Source organism: Diabrotica virgifera, chromosome 5 (assembly GCF_917563875.1).
Source record: "Diabrotica virgifera virgifera chromosome 5, PGI_DIABVI_V3a".
Classification (NCBI taxonomy): Eukaryota; Metazoa; Arthropoda; class Insecta; order Coleoptera; family Chrysomelidae; genus Diabrotica; species Diabrotica virgifera.
Window position 1 is genome coordinate 239,833,175 of NC_065447.1, and position 26,434 is coordinate 239,859,608.

A 26,434-nucleotide genomic window follows, 5' to 3' on the forward strand; every position below is an offset into this window, starting at 1 on the left:
GTACGTGCCTACCTGCCAAATAATTATTTCTTGCTTTAATAATGTGGCATTTTTGCTATTAATATCTTGGTTTGTTTGATGTGAGGGGACGAGGACGGGGTGAAAACATGTAAACATTTGGTTGATATTTACCTTTTTACTGTACTACCTACCAGATGACCTACAAACCTACTATTTTTAAATGTGTCATCTTTAGCTTTTGTGTTCCACGGTGTTGCCAGACTTCAATTTGCATATCAAAATGTATTTTCGTTTTTTGGTCAAACGGCTGAATTTAGAAAAAAATGTTATAAGACTTTTTTGCTCTACATTGTGCCTTCTATCTATACCTTTAAGGAACCAGGGTCGTCATTTGATAGGGTCAGGGGGCATTTGCCCCCCTGACTCTGAAATTGACTGAAATCTACAAAAAATAGATCAATTTTGTATTATGCTTGTATATATAATGTTTGCCCCCCTAGCAAAATTTCAAATGACGCTCCTGTAAGGAACGCACTATTTTCGGGGACACCCTGTATAGATAATTCGGGATCTGTATAGTTTACTAACAAAGTTAAAATAAGTGTATTACATGGTTACTACTCGCGTCACGATTTTCGAATGACGCCAAATCCGATTTTAGTCCCGTCAAAATTCCATACCGAGCGATAAGAAGTATTCACTTAAAAAAACTGCATTACCTGCAAAATTTGAGATTTATTCTCAGGCCTGATATTACTCATGACGTCATCAATCTTCATTTCCAAGTCCGTGGGAACGATTTGAACCATATTTCCAACCTGGACGAAATTGGACAGTCTAGTAGTTGCCGCCTGTGACTTTATTGATGTAGAAAACGAGGAACTTTGGGAGAATTGGTTTTGATAGAAATTGTCGTAGGTTGTACTTATTGGCCTAAATTCTTCTTTCCGCATTCCGAGTTTCACCTGAATGTTGTTATCCGAAAGCGCTTTTCTCATCTCCGCTTGCTTCATTCGATCGAAATAAAGAGGAATTGGAGAGTGGGTATAGTCTTCTACGCTGGGTTGTGGCAGAAGAGAGTCATCTGGAAATAAAAAAATATCAAATCTAAGGGTTTGACTTTACTAAGTAACAAGACATTTCCTCAACACACTACACATTACTCCCTGAGTTAGTGATAAGCTATAACCTGATTGTGACTGGCTGAACGATGAATGTCTAATGCCTCCTCTACATATCAGCAGACGCGTCTGCGGATGCATCTGCCGATGTATCTGATGCATCCTCTACATATCAGCAGACGCGTCTGCGGATGCATCTGCCGATGTATCTGATGCCTCCTCTACATATCAGCAGACGCGTCCGCGGATGACATCCCCGTATGCATCCGCAGATGTGTAGATGGGGTAATTTGGTCGTCTGTTGGTTTATTTTTCGCGTCGGCAGATGCAAAAAATAAACAACAGACGACCAAATTACCCCATCTACACATCTGCGGATGCATACGGGGATGTCATCCGCGGACGCGTCTGCTGATATGTAGAGGAGGCATCAGATACATCGGCAGATGCGTGCGTAGATGCATCCGCAGACGCGTCTGCTGATATGTAGAGGAGGCATAAGCCATAAAAAAGGATTCTTCTACAGCCACCGTCAGAATTAACTAATCAAAATGTGCTGAACGTGGCACCTCTATACAGGGCTGTTCTTAAGTAATAAGGGAACTTGCATAAAATTTTAAATTCGAAAAAATGTAATAAATCACAACAGAACATCATTTAAAACATGTATCAAAAATAAAAAAAGTTGTTTTTGTTTTCCGTTTGGCCCCTAAAGACCATTCTAAATTCAAATTAAAGCAACTAGCCCAAAACGTGTCGTGACGTCATATGATTATTCGTTTACATTTTGCACCGACAAAGTAAACAAAATTGCATATAATTTTAAATTAGACATTATAAACGTCAGGAGAAAATACGGTTATGTGACGTCACAAGTGTTTTGATCTTTTGAACTATTCATAGAAAACTTGTACTTTTACAAAATGGTTTTATTTTCAATAGTAAACCTTCTTTCTTTTCCTTCAAAAACTGTATCAACTCCAATCTCAATAAACTGGTATATATTATTACAATGACATACGATAAATGTCATAAGAATATAAATATTTTTTTCTTATTCCGCGACGATGAGCTGGCAAAATACCCAAGTAGATGGAGGGTAATAAACTAAAGAAGGAGAAGAAGAATATACCTAAATATAACCATAAACATAACAATCTAGTAAAACTATGTGACGTCACGGGCCGTATGAACTATTTTAAATTACAGACAATTTTTTTTAATTTTTATCTATTATTGGCTTTGGCATAAACCAATTAGCCAGACTTATTTTTTATTTATAAAATATAAAAGAGCATTTTTTTATGATCCAATATAAATAAATTAATTGTTCAAATTCTCACACCCTAGGATAAATGTTATTATGTTAGTAAAATTTGTGTGTTTCTGTTTAGTTCATTTTTTTATATGTATTTTTTTTATTTTTTTTAATTACATATATTTTTTTGGCTTTTTTAATGCTTTATTTATGTAGTCTTTTGTTTAGTTTTGATTCCTTTTTTTCATTGTTTTTTTTTTTGTTTTTTTTTTATTTGTTGATCATTATTTTACTTTTTTAACATATTTGTTTTAATTTTTTTTTATTTTTTTATGTTAATTTTTTCGTGAACGTGGTGTTTTTCGCTATAACTTTCATGTTTGTGTTACAACCTGAAGTTAGCGCTATTTGTGTCAAAAAATATAAAAGGTACATTATTTCAACAAAAAAAAAATATACTCGTTAATAACTTCAAAACTAAACAGATTTCGAGATAATCGCATTTTACAAATCAGCTGCATAATAATTTTTAGTTGTGATATTTGTTCGTTAAAGCACTGAATACCTGTGGATAAGCAGTAATGATTCGTTTATTCTCATTAAAAACAGCTCAACGATTGAGACACTACAACTACCTCGGCACCATATAGACCGGGCAGTATCGTCGCCCCCGCTAGCGCAAGTATTCCGATTCGATTTTTTTGCACAAACTTACTCAAAAAGAGGTCCTTATAACATATCCACAGGGTGCCGAGCGGTGCCGTGGTCGAAAAATTTTTTAAACAATTTTTTTTAAACAAATTAACAAAAATAATTTTTTTATTTCCAACAATTTTTTTTACATAATTTGGGTCATTCTGAGCAAAAAAAGTCTCTTGTCATTTTTCTCTAAAATGGACTGTTGTCGAGTTATACGCGATTAAAAATTTGAAAAATGCGAAAATGACCATTTTCAAAGCTTCATAACTCGATCAAAAATGATTATTATGAAATTCAAAAGTGACAAAATCAAGACTCAAATACCTTCTTCAGCGTTCTGAAGAGATTTTTGTCATTAATTTATTACAAAGCTGTTATTTTTAGTTATTAACAATTAGCGCTATAGTCCAACTGTATCGTCGCCCCCGTTAGCGGAACATTTCGATCAGATTTTTTTGCACAAACTTACTCAAAAAGGGGTCCTCATAACATATCCACAGGGTGCCTTGCGGTGCCGTGGTCGAAAAATTTTTTAAACAATTTTTTTTAAACAAATTCACAAAAATAATTTTTTCATTTCCAACAATTTTTTTTAGATAACTTGGGTCATTCTGAGCAAAAAAGGTCTCTTGTAATTTTTCTCTAAAATTGATTGTTGTCGAGTTATATGCTATTAAAAATTTGAAAAATGCGAAAATGCACATTTCAAGGCTTCATAACTCGATTAAAAATGATTATTATGAAATTCAAAAAGTGACAAAATCAAGATTGAAATACCTTCTTCCTGGAGAGATTTTTGGCATTATTTTATTACAAAGCTGTTACTTTTAGTTATTAACAATTAGCGCTATAGTCCAACTGTATCGTCACCCCCGTTAGCGGAACTATTTCGATTAGATTTTTTTTGCACAAACTTACTCAAAAAGAGGTCCTTATAACATATCCACAGGGTGCCGGCCGGTGGTCGAAAAATTGTTTAAACAATTTTTAGACCACGGGACCATGTTCCGCTAACGGGGGCGACGATACAGTTGGACTATAGCGCTAATTGTTAATAACTAAAAGTAACAGCTTTGTAATAAAAGAATGCCAAAAATCTCTTCAAGACGTTGAAGAAGATATTTGAATCTTGATTTTGTCACTTTTTGAATTCCATAATAATAATTTTTAATCGAGTTATGAAGCCTTGAAAATGGCCATTTTCGCATTTTTCAAATTTTTAATCGCGTATAACTCGACAACAGTCAATTTTAGAGAAAAATGACAAGAGACCTTTCTTGCTCAGAATGACCCAAATTATCAAAAAAAAGTTGTTGGAAATAAAAAAATTATTTTTGTGAATTTGTTTAAAAAAAAATTGTTTAAAACATTTTTCGACCACGGCACCGCCCGGCATCCTGTGGATATGTTATAAGGACCTCTTTTTGAGTAAGTTTGTGCAAAAAAAATCGAATCGGAATAATTGCGCTAGCGGGGGCGACGATACTGCCCGGTCTAATAATAAATGAGAATGGACCAACAACCAGGAGATAAAGAACGCGCATCGGAAAAGTTAGATAGCCCAGTCGGGATAGCATTTGACCTTGGATTACGAGCTGCCCCAAATTTTATTCTTCTAATCTTTAGGGAGGGTCAATATTAGTATAAATTTAAAATCTCGAATGAATTCCACCGTTGCGTTAGCCGCCATTTTAAACGAGAACCGTTTTTGCTCAATATCTCCGCCATTTTCAACTTTTCGACAAAAAGTGTAGAAACTGAAATTGTTGAAAATGCGGTTTTCTATTTCGTTAATTATTATTTTTTATCGTGCGGTCGATATTTTCCGAGTTATGGGGGGAAATAGTGACAGTTAGAGCATAATTATTGAATTATCTCGTGTATTATTAGTTTTATAACAAATATGTACCTATACAAAAATGAAGAAAATTAAATTTTGTACAATTTTGATGTCGTTCATTTTTTTTGATAAAATCAATATTCAAGGTAGTACGTATGCGGTAAAGGTGCGAGCGTAAGACCTGATTGATTTTATAGCAATTGTTTTTGTTCAATATCTCCTTCATTTTCAACTTTTGGACAAAAGTGTAAGGATTGAAATTGTTGCAATTACGATTTACTACAATTTTTCGAAAGAACCAGTGGCGGGTCTACAAGGGGGGAGGGGATGGAAAAATTCCCCTAAACAAGGTCCAAAATTTTAAAAAAATTGCTGAAATATTAAAATATAATAAGAAATAGGGGGATGGAAAACTCCCCCCAACAAGGTCCAAAATTAAAAAAAAAATTGCTGAAATATTAAAATATTTTAGCTGACATGAAACCTAAAATATCGAGAGACAAATTCAACCAATAAAACCCGCTAGTTAATAAAATTAAGTGAACTTAATGCATATTAGTTATTATATAAAGTGTTTTATGTACTTAGTTTGGTTGATGTTTCATTGGAAGTTTCAAAAATTGTATAAAATATAATTCTCTTTATTTTTGTTTATGTACAATTATGTCGTAAAGTTAATAATAATTGAGACAATTCAATAATTATGCTTCCACTACGTTTCCACTATTTTCCCCCTTAAGGCCCGGTTTTTCAGTGAGTGGTTAAAATTTTGGTTAGCTAACCTAGTTTAAATTTTAACCAATATTTTAACCCTTATATCGTTTTTCAGTGCTTTAAACCAAGATGTGCAATTCTATAGATTTTTGACAGAAAAATAAACAAAATAGAATTTCATAACCTATTTTATAAATAACAAATAACATAACATTACAAAAATGATCAATGCATTAAAGTTCCGATTCTTCATCTGATGATGAAGATATAATCAAGAATATAATAATACATAATACAATATTTCCCGCGATAACACAAAATGTCATAATTTAACTAACCTCTTCTGTCAGCAAATATAGATAAACGTCTGTCGGAAAATTCGGAGTTAAACCACCTATGATAGCGAGTATCGGTTAAAATCTTGGTCAACTTAAACGTGTTTAAGCGATAACCTAGTATTGAAAAACTGATTAACCATAAAAATTTCGGTGACCGAAAAATCTGGGTTAACCCAGCACTGAAAAACCGGCCCTTACTCGGAGAATATTGATCGCATAAAAAAAATGTGCAAAAGAAATTGTAGGAAATTGCATTTCCAACAATTTTAGTTCCCACCATTTTTGTCGAAAAGTTGAAAATGGCGGAGATATTAAGCAACAACAGTTCTCATTTAAAATCAATATGGCGGCTGATGCAACCGCGGAATTCAGTCAAGATTTTAAATTTACACTACTATTGGTCTGCCCTAAAGGATAAAATTATAAAATTTGGGGCAGCTCGAAAACAAGATTCAATTCAATAATTATGCTGCCCCACCACTTTTTACCATTTTCCCATGTAACTCGGAAAATATCAACCGCATGAAAAAAAATTGTTAAAAAGAAATTGTAGGAAATCATGTTTTGAACACTTCTAGTTGAAAATGGCGTAGATATTGAACAAAAACAATTGCTATAAAATCAATCAGGTCTTGCGCTCGCGCCATTTCCGCATACGTACTACCTTAAATATTGATTTTAGAAAAAAAAATGAAAGAAATCAAAATTGTGTAGAATTTAATTCCCTCTATTTTTGAATAGGAATATTTTTGTCGTAAAACTAATAATAAACGAAATAATTCAATAACTATGCTCTAACTGTCAATATTTTCCGCCATAACTCGGAAAATATCGACCGCACGAAAAAATTGTAATAATAGAAATTATAGAAAATCACATTTTCTTCAATTTTGGTTCGTATACAATTTGTCGAAAAGTTGAAAATGGCGGAAATATTGAGCAAACACGGTTCTAGTTTAAAATCGAGATGGCGGCTAACGCAACGGCGCAATTTAGTCGAGATTTTAAATTTACACTACTATTGACCCTTCCTAAAGATTAGAAAAATAAAATTTGGGGCAGTTCCTAATGCAAGATTAGACATGTTATTCGTCTAACCCCACTGGACTAAGATCCACCTTCAACCAGATGCGGCTACAACCTCTCTTGGTATAAAAATAATGCTGCGATACTACGTCTTCGTAAAAAATAATTAATAAGAACCAAGAGGCACTGACCACCATCAAACCTCGAAAGTTAGAATACTTTGGACACATGCCCTTCTACAAAGGAAAAGATTTGGTCCAGATCTAGGAAGAAGAACATCCTGGTTAAAGAACCTCAAATCCTGTTTCAACACAACATGTGTGCAGATTTTCTGCGCTGTTGCAGATAAGATAAAGACTGCCATGATGATCGCCAACATTCGTCACAGATAGATCAAGAAGAATAAGAAGAAGACCCGGATTGGAACTATGTCTGCCGCCGCGTTGGTGACGCGGTTTGTGAACGCGAGCATGCATTTTGACTTTCTTGATATTTTTTTGTTAGCGCAAAATAAATAATCTACGATTGTAATTTTTGATACGGTATTTACTTCAAACCAGTAACTCACGTGCCTCCTAGTCAATTTTAGAGCGATTTTGATGATAGTTTCGTATCTCTTCGGCTCTTACCAACAACATTCCTACCCAGGTAGGTGGCGCCCAACTTTTTTGTCTCTATTCTGTTCAGTTTGTAAATTTCCGAAACTTCCCTTACTTCACACTGTCTTAGAGCAAGGACACACCAGGCGGCGCGCGTCGAGTCGACGTCGAGGCAGCTTAAAACACATGGCGCGGTGTAACAGTGGCAGCTATGCTACGATTTAAAGTATTGGTATTTCGTTGTTGCCAAATTTAGTCGCGTGTTGCCTACTGTACGATACGATGTCTGAAAGATATGACGATTTGTCTTTTGTAATAAATGCAAGTTTACTTTATCTTAAATTAAATAAAAAAAGAAACGCAGATATTGGATACATCCCATTATAAAGGAACGAAAGTATAAGGAATTTTTTTACACATTATATAACGAAATTAATATAATAAAGGCCCAGAGAAGTTTTTTAATTTTACAAGAACATCTAAAAAATCTTTTCAGGAGTTATTAGTAAGTATTAAAGAGCCATGTTCAAGAAATAACACCGTTATGAGGGAAAGCATATCACCTAAGAAAAACTATTTATAACGCTAAGAGGCTGTCCATTCTATGGTACGCCACTGAGCAAATACAGGTGTTAAATTGATGCCCCTCTATTATACCCCATTAAATGGGAAATAGTGATGTTTCACAAATTAATATTAACAAAAAAATTATTCAAATTAAAGTCAAAGTACGTATGAAAGACGAAAATCAGAATATACAAAACAGTAATAAGAGCAACAGTCACCTACGGATGTGAGACATGGGTGCTAAATAAAACAGAAGAAGAAATGATATAGAGTTGAGAACGGAACGTACTGAGAGCTATTTTCAGGGGAAAGAATACAGATACAGAAGACGGCTGGCATAGAAGCACCAATCAAGAATTAAGGATGCTTTACAAGGAACCAAGCATAACAAGATACACAAAGTCATAAAGAATCAGGTGGGCAGGTCATGTCGAGGGGATGGATAAGGAAAAAATGCCAAAGATGGTACTGCTAAGAAGACCAGTTGGGACTAGGGGACGAGGTAGACCAAGAAAAAGACTGCAAGAAAGTTTCAGGAATATATAGTATCGATGGAAATTATACACTGGAAAGAGAAGGCGAAAAATACGATAAGGTAGAGAACCATAGTTCAGCAATGTTTACATAGACATCAAATAAAATTATATAAGTTATTAGTATAAACTGTATTATGTAAAATTGTAAATACAAGGCCTGTAGAGCATCATAAATAAAATAATAAATAAGGTAAGATAACTGTTTATACAGGGTGAGTCATGAGGAACTGTATATACTCCTACCTCGTATAGAGGCTACTATGGGGAATAACAAATGACCATTTAAAAGTGTCTGCTTCCATCGTTTAATAATATACAGGGCGAGTTTCGCATTTTGACAGAAATTTGTATTCGTCATAATTTTTGAACGGTCAGATCGATGTATCTCTTATTTTGGCCAATCGTTACACTATTGCCACCTAATCAACTAATTTATTCAAACTAGAAAAAAATCAGGTCCGGCTTTAAAAAAATTAGTTCGTTTGGGTCTTAGAAAAAATTTCACCTTGTATACGCTTTTTGAAAACTCTAATATGAGTTTTACAAATTAGACAAATAGGCAATTAAAATGGCATATTTATTTTTTTCCGCACACGATTACTTAATTTTTTATAAAAAATCAAATTTTACTATGAATTAAAAGTTTGGTAAAGTGAACCATACATTTAAAAAAATAACTTTTATTACAAAAATTAATTTTTTTTGCACAAATAAGTAATTTATTTTACCATCCCATCAACTGATTTATTCAAACTAGAGAAAAATCAGGTCCGGATTTAAAAAATTAGTTCGTTTTGGTCTTAGAAAAAATTTCACCCTGTATACACTTTTTGAAAACTCTAATATGAATTTTACAAATAAGACAAATAGGCAATTAAAATGGCATATTTATTTTTTCCCCACACGATTACTTAATTTTTTATTAAAAAATCAAATTTGTCAAAATCGGAATTTTAACCTAAAAATGAAAAAAAAAAATGAACTCACGGTTTAACTCGCTACAACTCTGTTCCATTTTAATATTTTTTTTCTGAAATTTTTACAGCACATATCTCTTACCATTGTGAAGACTATGAAAATTGTTGTAGACTTTCAGTCTTCTTTTTGTAAAAGTTGTAAACTTGTAAATCGCAAAAATTAGGTGGAAAAATTTAAAATTTATCAATTTGATCACGTCTATGTTAAATTATAGAGTCCAAAAGAAGTGTTATGGGAAGTTTTAGATCTAGACGTGTTAGAAAAAAAAAGGTAAAACTTTTAATGTTAAGAAAAACGTTGTTTTTGTAAATTAATTTTTGTAAAAAAAGTTAATTTTTTTAAATCTATGCAAAAACTTTGCCAAACTTTTTATGCATAGTCAAATTTGATTTTTTTATAAAAAAATAAGTAATCGTGTGGGGAAAAATAAATATGCCATTTTAATTGCCTATTTGTCTTATTTGTAAAATTCATATTAGAGTTTTCAAAAACGTATACAAGGTGAAATTTTTTCTAAGACCCAAACAAACTAATTTTTTAAATCCGGGCCTGAATTTTTTCTAGTTTGAATAAATCAGTTGATTGGGTGATAACATAAATTAAATATTTGTTCAAAAAAAATTCATTTTTGTAATAAAAGTTATTTTTTTAATCTATGGTTCACTTTACCAAACTTTTAATTATTCATAGTCAAATTTGATTTTTTTTTTATAAAAAGTTAAGTAATCGTGTGGGGAAAAAAATAAATATGCCATTTTAATTGCCTATTTGTCTAATTTGTAAAAATCATATTAGAGTTTTCAAAAAGCGTATACAGGGTGAAATTTTTTCTAAGACCAAAACGAACTTATTTTTTAAATCCGGGCCTGATTTTTTTCTTGTTTGAATAAATCAGTTGATTGGGTGATAACATAAATTAAATATTTGTTCAAAAAAAAATCATTTTTGTAATAAAAGTTATTTTTTTTAATCTATGGTTCACTTTACCAAACTTTTAATTATTCATAGTCAAATTTGATTTTTTTTTATAAAAAATTCAGCAATCGTGTGCGGAGACAAATAAATATGTTATTTTAATTGCCTATTTGTCTAATTTGTAAAATTCATATTAGAGTTTTCAAAAAGCTTATACAGTGTGAAATTTTTTCTAAGACCCAAACGAACTAATTTTTTTAAAGCCGGACCTGATTTTTTTCTAGTTTGAATAAATCAGTTGATTAGGTGGCAATAGTGTAACGATTGACCAAAATAAGAGACACATCGATCTGACCGTTCAAAAATTATGACGAATACAAATTTCTGTCAAAATGCGAAACTCGCCCTGTATATTATTAAACAATGGGAGCAGACACTTTTTAATGGTCATTTGTTATTCCCCATAGGGGCCTCTATACGAGGTAGGAGTATGTACAGTTCCTCATGACTCACCCTGTATTATCTTTATTTTTATGGAGTCAATAATTTTATTTTTATTAACGTCAATCCTTCTGACAAATAACTCAAGTCAAGTCAAACTGGTCAATGGTTACAGATTTGAAAATTCTGTTTGACTATTTGTGAAATTAGTTTCAAAGAGTTTGAAAAATAATTTATTTAGTAGATTACTTTTTTTCCAGATAGAAATGTACCTACTTAAGTTGCCCTTTAAGCTATAAGATAAAAAAATTAAAAATACAATGAGTCCCATATAAAAATAATTTGATATGGGAGTAAAAAATCCAAGTAAAAATATAGTTCGAGTCTGTAATTTCCATCATTAAACAAGATTTGGCAACACTCACAACAAAATTCGCTAGAACAGCTCAAACGTCTGTGTTGTACCACGATACTCGCGTCGAAGTCGTAAAACCGCTTGGCGACATATGGATTTTAGGATGGGTCGCGGGAACGTCGATGCAACGAAAATTTTAAGAACGTCTCGTGTGTGTCACTGCATCATAGTATAGTAAGGGATGCGTCGCTTTCGACACCTCAGCGGGGGTTCAGTCGACGTACGCCGCCCCGTCTGTATTAGCGCTTAGATATACCCCCGGCCCCTCTTAGTACTTAAACGAGCAACGGTGCATTATTTCCCATATAACGGCACCTCCAGGTTGTTGCCACTTAATTGGCACCGAAGGTTGCCGCACGTTCAACGTCGACTCACCTCTTAACCTAAATCTTCTTTGCAATCTAACTTCGTCATTCAGATATATCAGAGTAGTTTCTCACAGCCTAATTTACATCACTATCTATCCCTCCTTCTGTTTTCTTTGTCTCTCTATTATTTTTGTGTGTATTCCTTCATCTATGTTAGTATTCATCTTATAATATTATCTAGTCTTCACCAATCTTCAATTATGCAGCGTACACGTATGATACGCGTTTTAATAAAAGTTATTTTGAAAATAAAAAATTCTTTTCAACTGTTACAGGTGGTTGATATCCAATCGAGCTTTCAACTAAAAAAGAAGAATATTTCTGGTATATTTTGAATGAATGTAATTTCTTGGACAGATAGAAATATATGTTTATATAAAATCACCAAGGAAAAATTCCGAGTGTTTAAAGAATTAGCTATACAAAAGGGAACTTCTTGATCTCTTGTGACGTAAGTGTGAATATGAATAAAGAGTATGACAAAAGGAAGCCAACACAGTAAATCACTTCACAAGAATTATGAAAAAAGAGATGAGTAACACTATGTGTTCGCGTTCGTTAATCGTACTGGTAATGAATGAGGGATCAAGATATTCTCTTTTAAACTTCTAATCATCGACAATATGTCATTACTAGAGATGAGCAAATATGTACAAAATAATTAAAGAAATATGCGCATATATATGCACATATTTTTACCAAAGTATGCCAACATTTTTTTCTAAGATAAAACAAGTTTTAGTAGTAATTTTACTATATTAAGAAAACACTGCTCCACTATCTAATATAAAAGAGGTATTTGCAACAATAATGAACTATTTTTATTAATTTTACGAATTGATCACTGATCTTATATCACCGCTATTAAAAAAACAATAAATTTTCAAAATTTATGTCTGCGATCTGAGTACATATACTCGTAAGCACAAAAGCTGCGCTCTACATCAACAGATGTGATTGGAAAATATTTTAAACTACTTAGTGATCGAGTATCTAAATTAACAATTTCCACAAAGTCACCAGAAAGAATTTTAGCCTCATTTCCTAACAAGAAATATCCTTCTTTTATTTTGTAATACGTTTTTAAATTTCTGTAAGAGAAATTCGAATTTCAGCACTACATAAAATATTTAATTTTATTTATGAAACTGGTTGCTATCCTCAGCAGTGGTTGCTCTCTACATTTATTCCCCTACCCAAAAAAGTCAATGCAAAAAGATGTGAGGATCACAGACTCATTAGCCTGATGAGTCACACTTTAAAAATATTCTTAAAAATACTACATCAAAGATTATAGAAAAAATGTGAATGGGACATCAGTGATTCTCAGTTTGGGTTTAGGCAAGGTTTGGGAACAAGAGAAGCAATAGTAGCAACACAGGTGTTGGTCCAAAATTGTTACGATCAGAGGAAGGACGTATTCCTGTGCTTTCTAGACTACGAGAAAGCGTTTGATCGTGTCCAACATCACAAGTTAATGCAGATCCTCAAGAAGCTTGATATAGACCAAAAAGACATAAGATGCATTAAAAACTTGTACTGGTATCAGGCAGCACAATTAAAAATAGACAATTCTATATCCAAATCCATACATATAAGAAGGGGTGTTCGGCAGGGATGTGTGCTTTCCCCTCTTTTATTTAACATTTATTCGGAAGCCATATTTCAAGAGTCTTTGGAAGATGCAGAGATGGGAATCAAAGTGAATGGAGTATTAATCAACAACATACGATATGCTGATGATGCTGTCTTAATTTGCGACAACATAGCAGATCTTCAACAACTTGTCACTATAATCGGAGAATACAGTAAGCGAATGGGATTAGAGATTAATGCCAAAAAGACCAAATTCATGATCATCTCCAGAAACTTGGATGCATTTGAAAACTCCACCATAACACTGAATACTAAGTCCATTGAGAGAGTGAGCAAATTCAAATACCTAGGAACGTAGCTTTTTAAAGACTGGGCATCGGACAGGGAAGTAAAATGTCGCATTGAGCAAGCTCGACAAGCTTTCGTAAAATTCAGGAAGGTACTGAGCTGCTCAGAGTTCGACCTTACACTGAGACTAAGGTTTACTAAATGCTACGTGTGGTCGGTGCTGCTATATGGCATAGAGGGCTGGACACTCAAAACGAGGGATATAAACAGATTAGAAGCCTTCGAAATGTGGCTTTATCGCCGTATCCTAAAGATACCATGGACGGCGAAAGTCACAAATGTGGATGTCCTTAAAAGAATCAACCAAGAACGTCAGCTTTTCGAAAACATCAAGAAAAGAAAAACGGCGTATTTGGGTCACATCATGCGAAACGAAAAATACCAGTTCCTTCAACTTATAATCCAGGGTAAAATTGAAGGCAAGAGAGGAATAGGACGCAAGAAAATGTCCTGGCTCCGAAACATAAGGCAATGGACAGGGATTACCGACATACAATCACTGATCCACATTGCAAGAAACAGAGAGTTAATGGAAAATGTGATCGCCAACATCCATTAGTGGATTTGCATTTGAAGAAGAAATTCGAATATTTCCATATACACTCCTGGTCAAAAAAATCGGGACACCTTAAAAATGGGTAATTTTTTATATCTCTTATTTCCTAAAACTGTTGTCCGATTTAAGTGATTTTTTCAGTATATAGTAGCCTTATTCTATAACAATATTGCTATAATAATGTTGCTGCTAGACACGTAAATTGTCATTGTATACCGGGTGTACCAATCAAACTATTTTTTTCTCAATGTTTGCCACGCCATGTGGAATATTCTAGCATTTATATACTACTGAAATTAAAACCCAACTGTAGCCTCAGGTTTTCTTAACATTCTGTTTTTTTATTCATTCGCTTATGTTGGATAATAAAAAAGTTAGGTACTTTAACAACTAGCCATGTTTTTCATCAATACAGGGTGTTTTTAAATAAGTATGACAAACTTTTAGGGGTAATTCTGCATGAAAAAATAATGTCAGCTTGCTTTATAAACGTATGTTCGCAAATTGTTTGTTTTCGACATACGAGGTGTTGAATAAAATTTCAAAGTGATTATTGAAATATAAGTTATTTCCTACACCATCAACTAGGATTTTTGAAAAATATTAAAATTTGGAAAAATAACGAAGTGTTGAAAAAAATTTTTAGGATTAGCTAAAACATTTTTAGTTTCAAAAACCGCCAAATTGACATATTTTATCTGATCAAAAAACCCCTAGTTGATGGTATAGAAAATAACTTATATTTCAATAATAACTTTGAAATTTTACTGAAGGTTTTGGACACAGAACTTTTTTTGTATTGTTTGTGAAAGACAAGTTACATGTTCCTACTATTCTTTATATACAATGCCCTGGGAGGGGTTTTAACCCCCAAAATCCCCCTGGGTGCGCCACTGCAGAGAAGTCTATTCCGGACAGAGTGATTGGCGAGGATACAAGTGGGCCAAGCCGCTTAGATCTTCCCCACCGACATTAATGACGTTAGAATATCGGTATTTTATAATACCTTTTATACCGGAGTTTGTCACAGATTTCAAAGATCATCTTACACATTTTTTTTTCATTTCTTTTATTTATTTATTTGATGGCATAGACATTAGTCATTCAGCCAATAAAGAATATACAATCATATCCCTAATACAAAATTAAACAGAAACAATATAGTAATACAATAAATAATACAATAAAAACAATAATGGATCTCTGATAAAGTGATATAACATTTATGATAAAAAAGGATGCAAATCTGAACTTAAATCATAAAAAATATCATGCCCGCGTACAAATCTTATAGGACCGTGCGTGTGTCTGACAAGAAATCTATATATTGTATATTTGTTGTGAGCCTGTAGCCAGCAGAGACTGGATATTGAATGGTGCATGCATATCAAGTTTAATTAAATTTTTATAGAGAGAATGAATGCCGTTGAAACTTAGTAGGTACATTCAAAAAAGATATGATCACGATCACCCTGCTTTCAGCAATGTTTGCAATTATCGCCTTCAATCACATTTATTTTATATAAATGATTTGGATAGCAAGCATGTCCAAAACGTAGTCGATTTATAGTTGTTATATATTTACGTGGAGCTTTAAAACTCTTAAACCAGGTACTTTGTGGAATCACTGGTTGTAAAGTGGTGTATCCTGTGGGGTTTGTTAAGCAGTAAAGATTCCATTGATCTTCCCATATCGAAAGTTGGTTTCTTTTAAAAATAGTAATAACATCTGATAAACATAAAGAATATGACAATAATTTTTTTCATTTTAACTGGTTAAAATCTTAACTTCATAAAACCTAGACTTAAGGATGTAATAAGATGTCCCCCCATTTCAGTGATGCCATTTGTGGACAGTCACACACCTAAAGACGATAATGATAATATAATAAAGTAAATTAAATAAAAAAAAATACCTGAAATGGTAGAATCGGCAACGCTTCTTTTTAGCCTTTCTAACGGCGATGATGTTTGTCGTTTAGTTTCTGCTTCCATTCTGTCCGATGTCTCCCTGGTTCTAGACGATTTTTTATTCGATCGATCCCGAGGAGAGACACCTCTTCTAGGCGATCTTCTCCTAGGCGAAGGTGTTCTTTTCCGGTAGTTGGGGGAGTGGCTCCTTCTTGATGAATATTTTCTCCCTATAAATAATAATAATAGGTATTAAAAATTTTAAACTATATTATTGTTCTATCAAGCATTGGTCATGCTAACTACAATATACAATAGTGCACTCAGACTGACATATTTCCCAATCACATGGAAATTTGCGCAAATAATAATGATGCACAAACCGGGCAAACCTCCAAATAAAACATCATCCTATCGAGCAATCAGCTAGTTGCCGACAATGTCTAAGATCTTCGAAAGATTACTACTCGATAGACTGAAGAAGGACATTAACCTAGATGTAGAAATACCCACACACCATTTTGGTTTTAGAGAGAGACACTCCACAACACAACAGAATCAGAATTATAACAAAAATCCTTACTGCCATTGAGGAAAAAAATATTGCACAGCGGCATTCTTAGATGTAGAAAAGGCATTTGATATAGAGTATGGCATACTGGACTCTTATACAAACTTCAAAAGTATTCTTCCAACCCCTACTACCTAATTATGAAATCCTACATTAAAGATCGTTACTTCCAAGTAAAATATAACACAACAACTTCCACATATTTTCCCATTAAATCAGGCGTACCGCAGGGTAGCGTCCTGGGTCCTCTCCTTTACCTATTATTTGGCGCAGATATCCCAACCACTGAAACAACCCAAATCTCAACATTCACTGATGACACTACCATAGTCGCTGTCAATGAGGACCCCAATATGGCGTGTACACAACTGCAAAACCACCTTGACCAATTGGGAACATGGCTCAACAAATGGAAGGTGAAAGTAAATGAAAACAAGTCAACCCAAGTTACATTTACAAACCGAAGGGATGTATGTCCAGTAATTACATTAAGTGATACACAATTACCAGTCAGGACACAAGTCAAATATTTGGGACTAACCCTTGACAAAAGATTAACATGGAAGCCGCACATTCAAGTCAAGAAAACCCAGATCAACATCAAAATACGACAAATGAGCTGGCTTATTGGTCGAAAGTCAAAACTCAATATTGAAAATAAACTGCTCCTGTATAAAACTATGATAAAACCAATTTGGACCTATGGTGTTCAACTCTGGGGTTGCTCAAAGCCATCAAATATCAAGAAAATACAAAGAGTCCAATCAAAAATATTGAGGATGATATTCAACGCACCCTGGTATGTAAGCAATAAAACCCTAAACGAGGACTCAGCTACACCTTTGGTAGAGGAAGAAATTCAAAGGATCACAATGAGCTACCTTGATGGACTGAGAATTCATCCAAATGATGAAGCAAGACTGCTAAACACTCCTTTTGAATTCGCAAGACGACTGAAGAAACTATGGCCCACAGATTTAATAAATTAAATAAATATATTTTATGATCTAATGTAAAAATTATAATAGGAAGGTTGCCACAGGACAGCTTCTCCCTCATGTATTTAATATTCAAACTATTATAGCTTCGATGAAGAAGATTGTAAATTAAAATATGTAATAAAAAAAATTATTGCTCTATCAAAGAATATAGACTTTGTTTCAAGGAATGTTGAGGTCCTATGTGGAATGGACAAGGTATGCAAGGTTTTTAACACAATCAAAGAGCGGAAACTAGAATATCTTGGCCATGTTATGAGGAATGAATAGAGATTGCCGCTACTCATTCTTCAGGGCAAGGTATTGGGAAGAGAGGACCAGGGAGAAGAATATATCTGAGAAACTGGTTCAATACCTACATCGACAAACAGACTATTCCGAATAGCAGCATGCAAAGTTAGGATAGCCATGCTGATCGCCAACATTCGGAACGAATAAGCACCGTAATAGACGGAGAGGCAGCGCTGAAAAATCTCTTTGCATTTACTAAAGCTAGATTTTTCACAGTTGATTACTGTGAGTGTGTAGAGATACATACTGCGGTCGTTCAAGCGAAACATAGAACAGGGGTTACTGAGAGGGTATCAAAGTTGCTTTCCTACGAAGGTAATTAAATACATTTATTAAGGCTGAAAATCAGTATACACATTCAGTATACAATTATTTGCTGTCATTCGGCTTATATGAATATATATCTTATATCTGCTTGTCAAAAATGAATTTTTTGAAATGTCACTTATAAGTGTTAAATTTGTAAAAATTATTGTAAAAATAGATAAAACACATTAAAAAAGTAATAATTATGCTCATAAAAAACGAAGTCCCACCAGAGAAGTCCCATTGAAAACGTTTTGCAATCATTTCTTGAATTTTATGAGAAATTTTCGTAGGTCCAAAAAACAGCATGTAATAGTAACTAAATTAGTGAGAAGAGGAGCCCAAATTTCGAGACAGATGAACGAAAAAAACTTTATTTGATTCCTTTTTGTAAATTTTAAAATTAATTAGTGTTGTTTAAGATAATCAAAATTGAACCCTCACGCACAAGTTGTACGCGTACAACTTCAGTGAGGAACTGAGTTTATTATATGTATAATTAATTTTCTACGAATAAACTCCATTATTATTATTATTATTATTATTATATTCTAAATTAAATATAAATAAAAGTTATTATAGTTGGTCAGCTGTATGACGGGACAGAGCCGATCGGTCGGCCCCAATAGTCGATTTAGGAAATGAAGCATTGTGGCTCGCAATTTTTTCGTCCAGCATGGATTTACTTGAAATTTTCACAGAAGGTAGGGAGTAGTCAAGGATCATTTTCTATATCATGCCGCTATCATACGCTAAAACCTTGGGGGTGGTTGCCAACCCATCTCGGGGGTGGGAATTTTTTATTACATTTTAACCATGTAATTCTATGTAAAAAGTGATTCTAAGAAAACAATGTTTTTTGCATTTTCTTCGTAAAACTAATATTTTTCGAATTATTCGCGCTTGAAAAAAACAGTTTTTCGACGAAAAAATCGACTTTTTTTAGAGGGTTTTTTGAGAATACCTCGAAAAATATTCTATATATTTTTGGCGATAAAAAGTTTCTTCAAAAACGATTTTGTAGGATTTTAAAGAGCTATAAGACTGTGTAAATTAAATTCCGTAAGATCCCTTAGTTTTTAATTGGGGCGGGTTTAAAGGGCTCGAATAAGGGGGTGTTTGCTGGTAAATAGAGGTTTTAAACAGCTATATCTGGCTAACTATTCACTGTAATGAAAATCTATGCACAGGGTAATTTTAGCCATTAAAATAGCTACAATTTAGTAGTTTATAATTTTTTTCGTATCTTCAGTATTTTCGGAGATATTTTGAAGTAAAAGGTGAAAAATACCAAATTGCAAAAAATCAATATTTCTTTAAACTCCAATTTTTCCAAAATTAGGCATTTTAAATGGGTCAAACTCCTGGAGTGTATTGATAATATAAATATAAAAGGAACTACAGAAAGGCGAAGACCAATTTTGAATTAGGAAGGTAGTTAGGGGGTTGTTTTCACTGATTTTTTCGTAGAGAAAAGCAGGTACCGGCATTTTTTTGATTATAAGTCGCTTAATTTCCATGCTAGAAACTTTTATTTTTTTTTTGAAAGGTCTAATTGTATACTTGAAAAAATATTATTTAAGTTTTATTCGAAAAATGCAAATTTTTCCCATTATTTGACTTTTAATATTTCAAATTATGCATTTGACGAAAAAAGCTAACTTTAACATGCCGTATCTCGGATTGTATTGGTCTTAAAGATATTACTAGAAAAGAATTTGGTTTGTGTTACTAAAAGATACCATTTTGATATCTACAGTTTTTTTGATTAAATGCATAGTTTTCGAGGTACTCTCAAAAAACCCTCTAAAAAAGTCGATTTTTTCGTCTAAAAACTGTTATTTTCAAGCGCGAATAACTCGAAAATATTTACGAAGAAAATGTAAAAAATATTTTTTTCTTAGAATCACTTTTTCCATCGAATTACATGGTTAAAATGTAATAAAAAATTCCCACTCCCGAGATGGGTTGGCAACCACCCCCAAGGTTTTAGCGTATGATAGCGGCATGATCTAGAAAATGATCCTTGGACTATTATTCCCTACCTTCTGTGAAAATTTCAAGTAAATTTATGCTGGACGAAAAAATTGCGAGCCAAAATGCTTCATTTCCTCAATCGACTATGGGGCCGACCGACCGGCTCTGTCCCGTCATACAGCTGACCGACTATAATAACTTTTATTTATATTTAATTTAGAGTGTGTGTACTGATTTTCAGCCTTAGTAAATGGATTTAATTACCTTCGTAGGAAAGCAACTTTGATACCCTCTCAGTAACCCCTGTTCTACGTTTCGCTTGACCGACCGCAGTATGTTTCTCTGCACAATCACAGTAATCAACTGTGAAAAATCTAGCTTTAGTAAATTCAAAGAGATTTTTCAGCGCTGTCTCTTGGCCTATAAGAAGAAAATATATAAAAAGAGCATTATGAAACTGATATTACTTACCAGGAGACTGCCTGCTCTTATCTCTATATCTGTCAGGCGATTTTCTTCTTCTGGGAGAATAATCTTTTCTGGGCGAATAACCCCTTCGTCTAGGACTGTCCCTTCTTCTATGAGAGTCTCTTTTAGGTGAAGGGCTCCTCTTTTTCGATTTTTCATCATGTCTACGACTAGATCTCAAAGGACTTCTAGATCGACTCCTATGACGTTCGCTAACCGGTTCGGCAGTGTTTTTGGGTTCAGGATTCATAAACTCACTGTTTTTTTGTATCTTATGTATAACCGTATCAAATTCTCCATGCTCGCCTAAATATTCTTTCCTTAGTTCTGAAACAGATTTCATTTTCTGATTCTCATCGTCGGAATCGCCAAGTTTGAGGTTAGAATTATCTATGAGTGACTTTTTGGTCGGTAGCACTAACGAAGTAAAACTAAATGGAGTTTTCGTCGGAGTTCCACTTTGAGCAAACTCAGTTTTATTTTCGATTAACTGCCGAGTTGTGATCGTTGGTTTAGATATTACAACATTTATCCGATGTGAAGGAAGGTTCAAAGGTATTTCATGGTCCATCTTGGCTGTGGGCACTAGAGATGTCTGTAGTTTTCTTTCGTCTGGCATTGGTATGAAGGGTATATCTTTAGCAGGTACTACAGTTTGTCGGGGAATAACTTCTGTGACATTCTGGCTCTTTTCGGTCATCTTGGTTAAATCTATGCCAACCTCGCTTGAAGACAGGCAACTGACGTTGCCTGTCTTCACTTCTTCAGCAGATTTCGAAGTTACAGCCTTCATAAACTCTTCGTATTCGTTTTCCAATACTTCCTTCTTCTCAACAATAAAAGTATTCACATTTAATGCAAGGTGTTCAGTCTTCAGTTCTGAAGAATGAACTTCAGAGCTGGATTCTTTTCTGTCCCACCTTCCTCTTTTAGGCGTACAATCTACTTGAGTATTAACAGCATTTTGATTTTCGATGGGTACTACTATAGCTTTTTCTGTCTCCAAATCACTTGGATCTATATTTACGAGCGGTTTCTTTGAAATAAATATTTGTGAATCCCGTTTTTTAAACGGTTTGATATTTAAGGGTATTTCCAGATCTAGAACGGCATCATTATTTCTAGCTATCTCATCTTCTCTGGTTTCAGTTTGTCTCTCTTCTGCTTTATAGTCTTCCTCATCGCTCTCCCATCCTGAGTTTAGATTTGGTTTTATCGTTTGGCTTTCTTCTTCTTCGCTCTCCCAAGTATCGTTGAATTCAACAGTTTTTTGAGGTGGTACGTTTTGATTTTCGTTAAAATCTTCATCAACAGGTTCAGTTTTAATTGCGATAATTGGTATTACACTAATGTCATGTGTTGGGATATTTTTCTCTTGCACGGGATCTATATTCTGATCAACTTCTTTTTTAATTTCTATTTCTAAGCTTCTGACAGGTTCGAGACGAGATTCGGAATCACTTTCCGAATAATTGTTTTTATGTTTCTCTTTCCGTGTATTTGTTTTCGAAATTTCTACGTTTTCAGAAGACTTACACTTCGACGGTGCTTCTACTTTTTGCGATGCTTTTTTCTTGGCTTTCTTCTTTAACTTCTTTCGTAAGTCATCCAATAATGGTGATTTAGCATTTACACTAATCGTTTTCTTTTTCTTCTTCTTTGCTTTTTTCTTTTTTACATTAACTTCAGATACATCTTTCTTTTTCGATTTCTTGGTACTGGTTTTCGGTTTCTTAGATATTTTTTCTTTGTTTTTAGCTTTTTTCGGCTTTTTCTTCTTTCTTTTTTCTTGAGAACCATCACTATCTTCGTGAGAATCGCGTTTTTTAAGTTTCTTCTTCTTTTTGTGCTTGGGAATTTCTTCATCCACTGGTTGTTCCAGTTTTCGTTTAGTTTTCTTTTTATCTTTCAATACCTTTTCCTTTTCTTTTTCTTGTGTGTCTGATTTTTCAGGTTCAGAATCTAATTGACGTTTTTCTGGAGTTTTTTCTTCAACTTGTGTTTGACGTTTTTCTGGAGTTTGTTCTTCAACTTGTGTAACTTTTAATAATTGTGAGGACGAAATTTCTGGAGTTAATACGCCGGTTTCATCCCCTGATTTGTAACGTATTGATTCCGACTGACTCATTTCATTTGGACTCAATTCAGGAGTGTACATTTCGGTATCATCTTGGAGCACATTATAGATTGGTGATGGTGATTGCTGCACTGTTGTTTCTGGTGCTAGCACACGTGGAATTTTTAAATCTTTATTATCCATAACAGCATCATTTTGGATTGAAAAAACAGTTACAGGGTTAATAGGAGTTATTGGTTTTTGTTTAATGCCACTACATATTACGATTTCTTCTGTTTCATTCTCGGAGTCTTCATCGGAGTAAGTCTGAAGAAAAGACAAACCGACAGAATTTTCGAGTACTTTACACTCTGGATTAGCAGACTTCCTCCACATTATCTTCTCATACCACGGCTGTGACTGCACCGTTTTATTATTTAGCGGGGGCCTGGAAATAATAAAAAAAAACAATAAGACGCGAAATTGAGTTATGTATATCGAGGTATGGATATGGATAATATTGTACCCAAAATTGATCATTCATAAATAATTCTATGTAATATTAGTCTGGGCAGATTATCGGAGAACAGGCCATTCTTGCGAAAAGTTATTTACCAGCAATTTTATTGCTGGAATCGAATCTTATGATTGTATACAGGGTGTCCAGAAACTCTACCGACAAACGAAGACAGGAGATTCCTCAGATAATTTTAAGACAATTTAACCCAATTCACCTAGTCCGAAAATGCTTCCTAAGGGAGCTAGAGCTCTTTGAAGATGGCGCCATGTAATTAGTTTTTCTTAAATACCCCCAGAACGCTTCTATTTAGAAAAACGAAAATTTGTATACATATTTACTTTCCAGAAATGAATCGATTTCATCCATTTCGAATTTATAATACCGGCCATAGGCGTCTGTTTTGGGTAGGGCAACGGATATTTTATCGCATAACTTTTTTGTCTTCAACTTTTAAGCATTTTTGATACTGGATTATTAAATTGTGAGGTATTCTAGTACTAAAAGGTATTCTTACTTTAAGTCGGTAGGACACATCGTTTTCTAGAAAAATCGATTTGAAAGTTTTTAGTTTTGGGAATTTGAAAAAACCATTGAAACAAATTAAAAAAAAACGATGTATTTTGCCAACTTAAAGTAAGAGTAACTTTTAGTACTCGAATATCTCATAATTAAATAATCTAGTGTCAATAATACTTAAAAATTAAAGACAATACAGTTATGCTATAAAATGACTGTTGACCTACCCAAAACGGACGTCTATGACCGGTACTAGAAATTCGCCATTAATGAAATCGATTAATCTCTGGAATATAAATAAATGTACCAGTTTTCATCTTTCTAAATAGTTTTTTAATCTTTTTTTTTTGAAATTTAAAGAACGAAAAATTTTCAATTCCATTTTTCTAGAAAACGGTGTATCCTATCGACTTAAAGTAAGAGTACCTTTAAGTACTAGAATACCTCACAATTTAATAATTCAGAGTCAAAAAAGCTTACAAATTTAAAACAAAAAAGTTAGGCGATAAAATAACCGTTGCCCTACCCAAAACGGACGCCTATGATCGGCACTAGAAATTCGCAATGGATGGAATCGATTCATTTCTGGAAAGTAAATACGCATAACAATTTTCGTTTTTCTAAATAGAAGCGTTCTGGAGGTATTTAAGAAAAACTAATTACATGACGCCATCTTCAAAGAGCTCTAACTCCCTTAGGAAGCATTTTCGGACTAGGTGAATTGGGTTAAATTGTCTTAAAATTATCTGAGGAATCTCCTGTCTTCGTTTGTCGGTAGAGTTTCTGGACACCCTGTATATGTATTATTGATATAGGTATGCAAAGTCCGCAGATAGTGTGCTACTTTTTTATAAACAAAATGACGCCCGAAAATCATGTTTTTTTCAATTTTGGCTCTATAACTCCAAAGATTTTAACTTTACATCAAAAATACCCAAATAAAAATTCACCGTAATTAAATTCTGCATAGAGACGTGTTTTTCCCGATTTGCTTTGATGGAAATTTTCCCCGTAAAATGCGGGTTTTTCCAACAAAATATTTAATTTTCAACTAAAATTTTAGATAAGATAACTATGAATTTTGTCTAAAAAGACACTGTACCTATCTAATGTACTTTACAGAATTGAAATTGGACTATTTAAGCGGCCTCAGGAATATTTTAAAATTATAAACAATTTTTTGGCTTATAAACAAATAGAATATCTCGGGAAATATTAAATTAAATTAAATCATGAAAACGGTATGGGAAATAAAAGCGGCAGGACGCTTCTTTTAAAAGAAAAAACGTTTAATTGTGATGAGTGGTTCCTGAGATACAACCGGTCAAAGTTGACCGGCATTTACGGCAAAGATATAAACAATAGGATCATAATTTTCGAACCATCACCTTTTTATTTTTGTCCTTTTTCTCCACACCAATTTTCATATCTTTAAAATACTCATACCATATTATTATAATAAAAACTATTGATATTACGGGTAATAAAAAAATATGAAAAAAAATTTAAGAAACGCTTTTCTTTAGTTACGAGTGACTAAAATTAAAAATATTATAAAAAAATCAACTAAAAAGCAAAAAATAAAAAAAAAATGAAAAATCTAACACATTAGTCAAAGAAAAGCGTCTTCATCGAATAAACGGTTTTCGCCCCACGCTTTTCTTTAACGAATGTGTTAGATTTTTTCATTTTTTTTTATTTTTTGCTTTTTAGTTGATTTTTTATAATATTTTTAATTTTAGTCACTCGTAAATAAAGAAAAGCGTTTCTTAAAAATATTTTTTCATATTTTTTTATTTTTTACTTTTTAGTCTTACACTTTTCAAACATTAAAATATATCGTCATGTTTCTTAAAATATGTATAAAATATAAATATGATGTACTAACATGAAAAGTAGTCGGAATCGGCAAAAAATTTTAAACTTTATTGTTTATTTATGAAGCATAACGTAAACAATTAACGTAAAAAGTGGAATTATGTATAGTTCTGTTACGTTTTTTAGGAAATATTACGCGAATTGACTTTTAATTATTATTAAATAAATAAAAGACTTACTTGAAATTGTTTATTTATAACACTTACAATTAACACTTATTTAACAACAATATCTAATTTATTTTACACTTTCTAACATTTAATTTATTTACAAATACGACTTATCTACTTTAAAAATACATACATTTCAGCAACCCGATCAAACAATAAAACAATATATCGCGTCGAATATATTAACTGACTCCTAATTCTAAAAATGTCTGTTTATATAGTTACATACAATTTCTACTGAGTTCCAGAAACATCAAAAAAAGGTAAACATTAGTTGGAAAGCAATTGTTATGTTGAAATGGAATATACCAGAAAAGGATGGAACATCATAAATCAAATTAGGTAGACACGCTTCTCTCACCCGCAGACAGTTCGTCGCGACAGCTTCTGTTGTGGACAGAGCCGGCCTGGGACCGTGACAGTTCATATCATTGGCTACAATCCGTAAAAGTTTCAAGTTTTTACATTGTAAAAAGCAAGAGAATTTAAGCATTTT

The 26,434-nt window shown here is 33.2% G+C and overlaps 1 protein-coding gene across 2 annotated transcripts in view; it reads right to left on the minus strand.

The window, feature by feature from the left end:
- The window catches only part of LOC114343366 (titin), a 92,448-nt gene that overhangs the window by 22,830 nt on the left and 43,184 nt on the right, over positions 1–26,434 (minus strand). For both annotated transcript variants that reach the window (XM_028294186.2, XM_028294192.2), the window contains exons 6-8: positions 20,802–23,302; positions 16,193–16,417; positions 681–1,045 (exon numbers count right to left, since the gene is read on the minus strand). In XM_028294186.2, the coding sequence (XP_028149987.2) occupies positions 681–1,045; positions 16,193–16,417; positions 20,802–23,302 (3,091 nt within the window). The remainder of the gene's footprint in view (positions 1–680; positions 1,046–16,192; positions 16,418–20,801; positions 23,303–26,434) is intronic.